This window comes from Quercus lobata, chromosome 9 (genome assembly GCF_001633185.2).
Source record: "Quercus lobata isolate SW786 chromosome 9, ValleyOak3.0 Primary Assembly, whole genome shotgun sequence".
In the NCBI taxonomy this organism is placed as follows: domain Eukaryota; kingdom Viridiplantae; phylum Streptophyta; class Magnoliopsida; order Fagales; family Fagaceae; genus Quercus; species Quercus lobata.
Window position 1 is genome coordinate 6,930,252 of NC_044912.1, and position 12,424 is coordinate 6,942,675.

At 32.4% G+C, this 12,424-nt stretch overlaps 1 protein-coding gene across 1 annotated transcript; it reads right to left on the bottom strand.

Moving 5' to 3' along the window:
• Positions 1–212: 212 nt before the first annotated feature.
• Positions 213–9,203, bottom strand: LOC115960157 (protein DOWNY MILDEW RESISTANCE 6). Its single transcript, XM_031078907.1, has 4 exons — positions 8,864–9,203; positions 8,463–8,710; positions 1,439–1,763; positions 213–1,142 (listed from the first exon to the last, which is right to left on the bottom strand). The coding sequence occupies exons 1-4, from the start codon at positions 9,059–9,061 to the stop codon at positions 900–902; spliced, it is 1,014 nt and encodes a 337-aa protein (XP_030934767.1). The 5' UTR covers positions 9,062–9,203; the 3' UTR covers positions 213–899.
• Between the last annotated feature and the right edge of the window lie 3,221 nt (positions 9,204–12,424).

Sequence of the window (12,424 nt, forward strand, 5' to 3'; positions counted from 1 at the left end):
TAACATGATTCGTTTCTAACATGATTCATTCCTAACATGATTCACACATTTCCTTACAAAAAAAAAAAGAAAAAAAAGGAGATATCACAGCATCATTGACAAAATCTAGTAGGATGGGAATAACATAGTGATAATACGCTACTGCTAGATATCAGAGCTACCTTATTGTAATGCAGCTCAACCCTTTTCTACTTTATATCACGCAACATAAGTGACAAGCGAAAAAACTTTCTTTCATACAATAACCATTTCATGAAAAGCTAAAATTGTCTGACATAATACAATAATGGAGGGAAGTTCAACTCCACATAACATAACCTTATATAACTGCATGCACCGACAATCAAACATACAGCAAAAGACAATTTAAAGGTTCATCTTATGCCTAAAAAAGTTGGAAAAAATTCCCACTTACCATAACAGGCACAATGGCCAGCCTTCTCCGGAGAATATGCATTGCCGCATGTGAAATAGGGCAGAACCCCCATTATTCAACCAAGACTAGGGTGAATTATAGCCATGCTGCTATATATGGAGCTTGGGTGTAATAAATTGATGGCAGAGGGGGACCGTTTCAGCCATGCTGCTATTGGACTTTTCTTAACAAAACGATTACAGTCGCCCACAGAACTTCATTTGCAACAAGAAAAACCCAATACGAGAAGAAAAAAATAGATGAAAACAACTAGAACAGCAACAACAACAGATTCACTAGTTGAGAACTTGGATAGACTTATTGGTATCGTATTTGCTTGCTTGCTTTAAGGAGGTAGAAAATGGCTTTAAGCGAATAAGCAAAACTTAAAGCAAGCTTATTTGCTTAAAGCCATTTCCTAACTCACTTCAAAGAAAATAAGCAAATAAGTACAAAAATTTAAGACTATCCAAGCCAACACAGGCTAATTCTTGAATAAATCCAAACAGTTGTCTTTCTCCAAGTCCCTACTCCAAAACTTCTTGTAATACTCTGCGTATGTGTAACCCCTGTATACAGCTTCAGATCCATCATCTGTGAGTGAATTGGGGGCGCTGATCAATGCGTCGTCACATGGGCAGAGGAATGAAGCTATTGATAGCCTTGGTTTGTCAGCATTGACAATTGCTCGGTGCCAAACACTCTTATAAACCCCATTACTCAGTGCCTGCAATGATTCATTGTCATTTTTAAATCCTTGACAATAGAATGTGTTTCATAAAAATGACATAAGCATCTTATAGTGCAAATTGATATGCATCTTATAGTACAAATTGTGATGAAAATCAACATGCTACAAGCTTACTGTGCCATTTGAAATAAAATTATATACTGTTGCAACCTGGCATCTATAATTTTAGTGAGTGATCTATTACAATTCCTTGCTCAATTTAACAAGTTGTATTTGTTTGTTTTGTAGCACCATTAACTATAAGGAAGTTTGTACAATCAGATTATCGTTACCTGTAACTGATCACCGAGGTTAATGACAAAAGCATTTGGGTGCGGATTGACAGCAACCCATTTGCCATCTTTGAGGACTTGAAGGCCAGCTACATGCAGGTCTTGAAGTAGAATTGTGAGGGCATTGGGGTCAGTATGCCCTGGCAATCCATAAGTCAGTTCTGGTTCCGGACATGGTGGGTAATAGTTTACAGCCATATGCTGTCCTTGTTCTCCCAACACATTCTTTACGCAATCCTTTTCTAGGCCTAAGCTCTCTGATATCAATTCTTCTAATCTGTACCCAAGTTGTCGAACTTCCATGCAATAATTACTCACAATCTCCCTATTAAAGAGAATGTTACATACATTAGCTCTTTTATATTTTCTCTGCAAAATTTGCCTATTTTATCAAAGGAAAATTGGGAATTGGTGGATAACACACAAAAAGAATGATCTGCATCAAGAAGAATTGGACTCATTCTGTGACCTTCTGTTTATTTTTCTTATATATGACCAACTAATTATGTTACCATGAAATGAATACACTGGGTTCAAATCCTATGTTTGAATTATATGATCAATCAAAGCATGCCAAGACACCTCCAAGACTCATTTTACTTTGGACAAAATGCCCTCCAAACGTGATTTGCAAATGCATGCCATTGCAAGGTGATTACGGCATAGTTTCAGCACACCTGCATCTAAATACATTTTATTATGGTTTCATGGATGTGTTGGCAAAAATCCTAGAACCAGAATATGTCAAAATTATGTTGTGTCAGTATAATTGTGTCAAGGTTGAGTCCAGTTTATAACTGTTAAAAAATGATAAGGTTATGATCTACTCAATGATGGTTTGATGATCTTTTACTCATATGTTTTGCATTATAACAAACTTATGGGTCAAACTTGTTTCATTGGAAAGTAAGGTTCAGGGCCACTGCTATGGGAAGGCAAGCAAGGCACTTGCTAAGGTTGCAATAAAGATTTTAGCTGTACAAAGTTTTGTGTGTAAACTATCTTTTCATGTGATTTTTCTACAAGCATCCGTAGACAAAAGGATCGCCCCAAGACATCTCATGGAAATTGAGAACAAATCAAAGCAAATTGTTCTATTTCTCAATCTTTTTTACTTGCTCCAATGGAACCAAGGTTGAAAAGATTGAGAAAAATCAGTCATTCACAATTAATAATAAAGGATTCCTCAAAAGTTTAAGGATTAGTAATCCTTTAGATCACAAAATTGGCTTTTTCTTTGAAAATAATTTCTTTTTACTGATTTTCCACTTCGTTATCAAATTGTTGTACTTGTTTATTGTTTAGATTTGATATATGTGATTTATATTTGCTTGTACATGGAACCGATGATAAACTTATGTAATCAATCAACAAACCACTTAGTTAACTAGGAGTCTAAACAGAATTTTTCACTTTCTCTAGCATAGAATGAATTATAAACAAATGGTATGTTCAACTGTTTCAAGCTAGCACCTTAAGTTGAGGGAGGAAGTTTTAAGTTACCATAGGCAACCTTTAATAGATATATTATGGCATACTGATGTAGCAGTTTTGGGATTTATGTTATGTAGTAGGATACTAAAACCATAACATGTTAGTGCCTTTGCAACAGAGTAGCCATCTCAGTTTTTTTAGTCAAAACTAAACAAATGAAGCTTAAAAAAAAAAAAAAAATGAAATGCACTAGGCTAGCTTCTTGTTATTTAAAATTCATGAAAGCTCCCGTCATTCACCATTTTGTTTTTCATTCATTCTTTGCATAGACCGTCCAACATCTCTTTCTCTCTCTCTCAATTATTGTATACTTTCTCCCTCTCATAGTGGGGTGAGTCCCACGCACTATGGGGCCAACTGCTTTGTGAGAGGGAAGAAGCATGCTCTCAAAGTATGTAATAACAACTCCTCGTTCTCCCTCTAAATACCGTTATCAAGAACCCAAGCACGAATCACATAGAATTGTGATTACGTTGCTAACACTATTTTATTGTTGAGTTGAGTGAAGATATTGAATTTGGAGAAAATCAAGTCAAAGTAAGAATTCTAAATGATCATAATATAGGTATTAAAAAATAAAAATAAAAAACCTCTGGTTAATCAGGATTTGACAAAGGATCTCCCTAGGAGGCTAGGACAAAGAATGTTCTTAGAAAACACTACACTTATTCAACACTAATTGTTGAATGATCAAAATGATGATGAAAGCACTGACGTTCAATATTATTAAATAATAAAATCTTAAATTGTATCCAAAAAAAAAAAAAAAATTCTTACATACTCAGTGACGAATTGATCCTCAACTTCTATCTCTAAATTATTAATAATAATGCCTCCAAAAAAAAAAACTTATAATAATAATAATAATAAAAGAGAGAAAATTTTACCGTAAGTTACGCTCAAGTTTTATACCGTGTCAAATCTATGAAATTTGCAACTGTTAACTTGGATTTTCTCTCTTAAAAAAAAAAAAAAAAAAAAAAAAAAACTTGGATTTGTTTTTTGTAGTAGCATACCATTTGTGATAACTTAATGATTGTTTGACGAAAATTGGCGAATTAATACTTATACATAAATTCAACACTTATTCTCCCTTGGTTTATAATTTTTTTTAAAAAAAATCACTTATTCTTTGCCACTGATACTGGCACATGTTAAAATTGCGACAAAAGTAATTTTCACCAACTTTTCCTTTTATTAAACTTGAGATCTCATGTGACATGACTCACTTAATAATAAAAAGAAAATTTTGAGAAAGGGATAATAAAAAAATTTAAAAAACAGTAAACGAAACACTTTAATCAATACCATTATAATCTATATTTGTATGAAAATGTAAATGTAGGTAATAAAAAATTTGAATTCACCTTTAAAAATTTTATTATATTTTATAATATTTCGTGAAAGAGAAGAGGAATCTTATAGTTTTTTTGTTAATAAAATTTTCAATTACGAAAGCAAAAGGTTTGTATTGATCTTTATTCTTTATGAGAAACAAAAGATCTAACCAAATCATCCCAAGTTACAACATTTTATATATATATATATATATATATATATATATATATATATAATTTTGAAAAAGGTAAAACTAAAGAACGACAAAGGCAGGTAGGCACACAGGTCCACAATGTAAGTTGTCATTACCAATTTGGTCACAACATTATATATTTGATTTCACTTTCTTCCATATTGTTTGAGTATCCAATTAGGATACCTTTAATTTATTGATTTATTTTATTTAAAAAATGATTAAGTAAAATAAATTGCACTCTAAAGAGAAAAGGTCTTAAAAATTTGCATCTAATCATCTAATCAAATAAACTAAAAAATAAACCATACCAAACACATACAAAATCATATCAATTTGCTAAGATTATTGTAAAGAGTTTTATGACCCAATTGCATTATGAGTATCAAAGTCGATTCCCCCTTCCCCCATTTATTATAAGCATCAATTTGCTTAGATCTTCATAAACTAAACTCCAAAAACCCTCATAAAAAATAGTTAACAAAAGAAAGAATATTAGAACAAGATCAAATTACTTATAATAGTGAAACTATTGACCCTAGAAACTAATAAATTATAAATTATTCACTCATTCATATGGACCATTTGAGTCATTCTCCTACAAATATAAGTAAATCATTAAAGATTTTAATAATCATCTGAATTGCATAGGGTTATAAAATGAAAATAATTAGTTTCTTAATAATTAAGAGGATTGGCATATCTTTCACAGTATTAAATAAGTTCTACTGAAAACCTACCTAGTAGGGTATTATTATTATATTATAAGCTTTTAATAAGAGTTTCAATGACATTACTTTATCTCATTCGAGACATTCTAGAATAAAATCAAGATTTGAATTTTCCTTTTTCTATTCCTATATAAAATAACAATGGCTTCTCGAACCAATTCAATCGGGAACCAATTACCAATCCGGTCCAATAAAAATCCTTAAAACTAATCAAAAACTGAAAATCATAACCAAAAACGTTCTTTGCTTGTACCAATTTTTAAAACCTTGGTAATAACTGAATTTAAAAAAAAATAATATATATATATATATATATATAAATGTTAACCAGCACCGCTGGTGCTGGTTAAGTGTAGAAAATAAAAATAATAATAATAATAATAAAAAATGTCAAAAAAAGTCAAAAAAAAAATTCTAAACAATACCTGCAAAATTGAAAAAATGACATGAATTATAAAAAAGACAAAAATTTTGTCAGAAAAAAGTAGAAGAATTTTGTAGTTGACGTGCACCGCACGTTAACACAACCCTACATATAACAAGTGTACAAAATATTTCTAGGAGAGGCTGAGTTGCCTCCATGCAAAGGAACAATATTTAATTGGATTGGCGGTCAATGGAAGTTAAAGGAATACTGGATCACACCTCAATAATCAATCACAAACCGTGTGATTCGGCTTTTATGACATCAACACGGCATTTCTCGCTGATGACAGCAGGAATATTCTGGCAAAATTAAATATATAAGGCCTAACTTTCACCCAAAAACATGTACACAATATTCAATGGCCATGATATCAGCACTGTACCGTCAAAGTAGCGTCATCACCGTTCAATCAGTAGAAAGAGAAAAAGTAAGAGGAAAAAGTCTTTCAATACATATTTAATTCCTTGGCCCATGTGACCACGCTATCACGCATAAACAAAAAGTCTCATAATAACTGCGCCTAAAGCTATGTGCCCCACTCTTTAATGATCTGACTGAGTCAAGTCAACCAATAACAATGGGCTTAAACTAGTACTTTTTCCAGGGTTTACCCACCAATCCGCAATTAGGGTTAAGCGACTAATAATTAGTTGTTCTCGAAATTCATTATGAATGTGAAAGTAAGAAATATCATGTTATCGTTTTTCGGAAATATCTAGAGTTTATCTTATAACTTACCGTACTATGTATTAAACATACGTACCAAAGATACTGTGACGTTATATTTTTTATTTTTTACATTAGTGGTAAATTATAGCGATACTGATTAAATTTATGGTGAGATGTAGAATCTAATAATTGTCCTACAACACGAAGCACTAGGGTATTGTAGTGGAATCCGAATCCGTGTTTGTTGCGTAGAGATTTTGTTTACGTTAATTAAGAAGTCAATTAATTGCTTGTTTTTGTAAATAATTATATCCTTTCTCATGAAAGATCAGTCACCGACCCACAGGATGACAGCCAATCTGGTCCAATGAAATGGAATCCTCTAGGAATTGTTCTCTGTCACATAAATCTGATAAGTTTAAAAACATATGTAACTTTTAGCCGAATTATGTGGAATCCACTACGTTTATGCTTTCCGCCCTTTTTTTTTTTTTTTTTTTTTTTTTTTTTTTTTTTTTTGCCGTAGTGAATTTACTAAAATTTTCACAGACGAAATAAATGACTTTCTTTTGTAATAAGAATCAAAATTTGAATCTCTCTTCCCATTGTTGTAATTATAAAGTTACAAAATAAACATATTTACATATGGGAAAAGTTAACAGTTTTCTAAAGCATCGATTTAAGATGCACTTGTTATAGAAAAAGAAATAAATAATTTTTTTACAACTTTTTATATTTTTTATAAAAAAATGTGTCGAAATTTTACTAAAATTATTTATTAACAATTAATTTAAAATCACCCTTAACATGGCCATTTATTTATATATTGATGATGTTTTAGATAAAACAAAACTATGTTTTGATAAGCTAACAAAACACTTTAGCTGTTTGTTTTTTTTTTTTTTTGGGAAAGAGCTAGTTTCTAATTTATATGTGCCCTTGTGTTGTTACTTTCGTTCACATGAAATCAGAGATTTTAATTACAAGTAGATTTTTGATTTTAAACTTGTAATGTTTCTACTTATTACAAACAACCATTACAAAAGACAATGTATCTTAAAAAGGCACGTCTGTGACTTGTAGCATTGCAAAAGAGACAAATCGACTTGACCAACGGTTGCTAAAATATGGTCATTCTTTTATAATTTGTGGTTGTATTTGCACATGTGACTACTGGTGTGGCACGTCGCAGTATATGCTTGGGTACCAGCATAGGGGATCGCGCCTAGCACATGGTGATGTTATTAAATTCTTATTTTTTTTCCTTCATTTTTTTTAAAGAAAAATATTCCATAAATAAGGAGGGAAATTTGAATCCAGATTATCATTCACGAAATAATCTAGAAACTTCCATTAAATCATAACCTTTTTTTTTTTTATGAGAAAGTCCATTGAATCATAACCTTGATTAGATATTGTCGTCATGTCAACTATATTATAACATGTTGTCTTCAACAAATGGATTGAAATCTACTACATGACGAAGAAAATTGCGAAATCCCTAGCTGTCATATAGTTTTGAGGGAAGTTATGAAGATACATGTTTGTTTGAGTGAACTGTGAAGGAAGAAGAAAGAAAAGGAATGGATTATATGGTATCAAAACTTTTCTATGGCGAAAAGCATGAATGCAAACGGAAAGTCCAAGCACTTGCATGCACAAATGAAGCTTGATGTTAATGCAAATACCTAGTAAGATTATGGTACATAATCTCTTTAGGAACTATCTCATAAAATTGAGGGTTTTGTGATAATTCAGCATTTAAAAACTTAAAATTGGTGACATATGATGTCAATCATGGAGAAGACAAAAAAATATTCAAGAGAATCATATAATATATATGTATATTGCTAGTGAAACCGTTTTTCAGTTATTCAGTTATTTCAGTTATTTCAGTTATTCTAATTTCTCGTGCAGTTAACCATGTTAACTATAACTTTTTGTTAACGTGGGTGTCCAGAACTAGAAGCTTAAGTTTTAAATACAACTTTTTATTATGATATGTATTTGTTTAATAATAAATATGATAGAATGATTAATCCCCAAAAAAAAAAAAAAAGGATTTTTAAGGGACCAAAAGAACTTTATTTTGTCACTAAAATAATATTAATCATACTTCAAAAAAATAAAAAAATAAAAAAAATTGAGAGCGAGGGGAGAAAAAGTACTTACTTGAAATCAGGAGGATTGGAAGGCCACTCAGGCACATATTTGTCCAAAGGATAACAATGAAGTCTAAGATAGTCTCTCCAATTGTGAACTTTTTCCTTTTTCACATTAAAACTTGTAGAAAGTCTCATTGTCTTTGATGGATCATCTGAGTACAACTTCAACTTCTCTTCCACAGGTAGGCTAAAGAACTCAGTGGCTACTTGTAACATTTTTTCTACTGCCTCCAAAGACACACCATGATTGGTCACCTAGTTATATGTCAAAGGAGAAAAATGGCAAATTAGCTATATATATATGTGGATGAGAGAGTAAAAAGTGAGTGACTTGCATATGTAATATACTAGTATGTAATTTATGAGAGAGTAAAAGTGAGTGAGTTGAATATGCTAATATGTGTGTACCTGAAAAAAGCCATAGGATTTGCAGGCCTCTGCAATTTGTTTGACAACTTGGGATCTATCCTTTAAACCCAAGTCAATGACAGGAACATCATCACAAGCAGAGACTTCAGATAGGCGGGGTCGGTCTGATTCTGGCCTGATATAACTTTCCGGCAAGTTTGAGTATTGAACTCCGGTGGATAATACCTTGGTGTCCATGTATTGGAAACAAGACAAAAGCAATGGGAAAAATTAATTAATTGGGTTCACAGATACCTATCTGCTTAGGTTTCTGAAGTTTCCTGGAAGTTGAGAACTTCTGCACACTAGTTACTCTACTCTGCCTCATGCTGCTTATTTATATAAATATAAATACGAAAATATATATTTATATATATATATATATATATATAAAGATATAGGTTCAAATTACACTTGATGTAACTTTACAAAAGTTACACTTGATTACTGTTAATCTAAGGGTAAAAAAACACTCATAGTAATGTCATTATTACTCCCTAGAAATTAGTAATTTAGACATTAACTTTACTTATCTTATTAAAGGAAAAAACTTTTTTTTTTTTTTTCCACATCATCGTCTTCTTCCTCTTGTCCTTCTTTTTGCACTATACTTTCAAGCCTCCACCATTCATAAAATTCTCAAGATTAAATTGTAAATGCAAGCTATCTTTATTTTGATTTAATAAACATGATTACCATTTTGCAAATTCATTTATTATGGAGGAAGTATCGTTTTGCCATTACTTAACCACTGTATATGGTTTGAAAAAAGGAGAAATTTTTTTTCGTTCATTTGAGTTTTGGCAGTAACCTTGAATAAAATTTGTCATGAGGGTTTTAAAATAATTAGTCTCAACAATCGATCTCTACTTAAAACTCAAAAAGAAATCTAAAGCAGAATTTTAGCTAACTCGCAGCCCTGAAGATGTTAAAATGCCTCCAGTGCGCGTGTACATCCACCAAATCCACTTGGACCACTTCACGCTGCTAGGGTAGTCGGAGAGACGATTCTCAAAGTGAAAACTATAGGTAGTATTAATAGAAGATTGACTACTAACACCGCTGATCAGTAGCACCACCACCTCTCCAAGAGTGACCGAAATATGAGTTTCATTTTATCAAAGACCACCCCCATACTTCTAATCGCATCATTATGGCATCTCCCGCTTCTAATTACTTCATTTCACAAAATTAAAGATCAAAATAAATCACAACACCTAGCGACTCCTATAGAACAAGCCAAATATGTTTCCCAAAAACAAAATACCAAACCAAATGATAGGAAGTGTACTCAAGGATAGCAGATACTAGAAATAAATACATTCAATGAGGAACCAATTATTACTTTTTAGCATTGATCAGGCTATTAAACTTCAAACCCAAGGAAATTGAAAAAGTATCAATTGACGACAGCTGCATTAAAAAGAAATGCATCTTCATGAATTTGCCAAATATTGCCACCAAGCACAAGGAACAAAAATAGCTTGCAATGCGGATTTACAACGTTTACGCCCCGTTTGGTAGAGTTGTTAAACTTCTCATTTTCAATTTTTAAATAACGTTACACGTATTTTCACACACTTTTTCACTCACATGTATTTCAAAAAAATACAAACAACACTACTCAAACTCCTTTACTAAACGGACCCTTTATTACACTTGCTATGAGCAACATTCCATTAGAGTAATGGAACCAAAAGATTTACGCTCGACAACAAAACAAAGCCTTCAACAATGGAGGATGTCATGATAAGATATTTCTCCAAAACTAATGTGGCTTTGGCCGTATACTTCTAAAATATTCTAGTACCTCAAGACAAAATACTATTATGAAATTAATGGTGATGGCCTAAAAGTACATAGTGCAAGAAGATAGATGTGAGAGAGGATGAGAGGAAGAAAATGATGACGTGGAAGATAGTGGAGAGTTAATGCTATAGTTTTTTTTTTCCCCCCCCTCTTTTAATAAGAAGAGTTAATGCCTAAATCATTAATTTCTAGGGAGTAATAATGACATTACTATGAGTGTTTTTTGGTGTAACTCTAATGGACCCTTTATTAAACTTGCTATGAGCAACATTCCATTAGAGTAATGGAACCAAAAGATTTACTCTCAACAGAACAAAGCCTTTGACAATGGAGGATGTCATGATAAGATATTTCTCCAAAGTTAATGTGGCTTTGGCCGTATACTTCTAAAATATTCTAGTACCTCAAGACAAAATACTGTTAAGAAATTAATGGTGATGGCCTGAAAGTACATAGTGCAAGAAGATAGATGTGAGAGAGGATGACAGGAAGAAAATGATGACGTGGAAGATAGTGGAGAGTTAATGCTATAGTTTTTTTTTTCCCTTTTAATAAGAAGAGTTACCACTGCACTCCCTTGGTACGATGGTCACTCCACAAGTATAAGTGCTTGTGGAGTGTGGGGGGCAAGAGTCAGGGTTCAAGTCTCCAGGAGGGAGTTTCACACACATATACACTTAGATTATGCTAGAGTAGAATTCTATCTTGTATCAAAAAAATTAAAAAAAAAAAAGAGTTAATGCCTAAATCATTAATTTCTAGGGAGTAATAATGACATTACTATGAATATTTTTTTGTATAACTCTTGTGAAGTTACACTAGGTGTAACTTAAACACATATCATATATATATATGTGTGTGTGTGTGTGTGTGACAAAATTGAGGTACAGTGCCTTAGGTGCTATCCTTAAATTCACTTCTTAAAATTCAACCATGTAACTACTTAACTAAAAAATATACTTTCATCCTATGAGAAAAAATACACATGACAGAATTTTAAGAGGAGAATATAAGGAACAATACCTAAGTACTTTACCTAAATTTTGCCCATATGTGTGTGTGTGTATATATATATATATATATATATATGGTTTGGAAAAAAGTTTGGAGAGAAACCCTCTAAACTTATCTTCTTCTTCTTTGGGGGGGGGGGAGGGGGGGGTTGATAATTACACTTTACCCACCTGTGGTTTGCCTCTAATTCGATGTGTCTACCCGTGGTTTCAATTTTGACACTTTACCCACCTATGATTCTCACCGTTACTATGTTGTAACCCACCTAACCCTCAGCCGTTAGTCTAACACAGAATATGTAAAAAACAAAACCCCAAACGGATCAAAACACTCTCACTCAAATCTTGAACATGAAGCACATACCCAAAAATCTGAAAAATTACAGGAAGTTGAACCCAAAAACAATATCCAACATGGGCCAAAACCCTAAGCTGACCGACCAGCCCAAAGCTTTTCCAAGAGCAAAATTCCTCTGCAAATGCAAAAATGGTTTTGGGAAGTAAAAATTGTCAAAACTCCCAAACACATTTCCAGCAAAACCCAGAGCACAGTCTCATCATCACTCCAATTAAGAATTCTCCGTGACATATGTGTATGGCTCCTCGACGATAACATCTTAGGCTTCTTCATACTAGTTGGTGCAAGTGAACCAAGACACTGTCCCTTATCTGTTTTAGCATGAATCAAAGGTAAAGCATTGTTCTTCGAAGATATTAACTTTGGGTACTCTTTGATCAC

What these genes read in the sequence shown, in the direction of transcription:
- LOC115960157 (XM_031078907.1), bottom strand. Translation starts at nt 9,061, where the DNA reads ATGGACACCAAGGTATTATCCACCGGAGTTCAATACTCAAACTTGCCG. An exon ending in AATCCTATGGCTTTTTTCAG is followed by an intron (nt 8,711 to 8,863) that starts GTACACACATAT and finishes ACATATAACTAG; the next exon opens with GTGACCAATCATGGTGTGTC. An exon ending in TCCAATCCTCCTGATTTCAA is followed by an intron (nt 1,764 to 8,462) that starts GTAAGTACTTTT and finishes TCTCTTTAATAG; the next exon opens with GGAGATTGTGAGTAATTATT.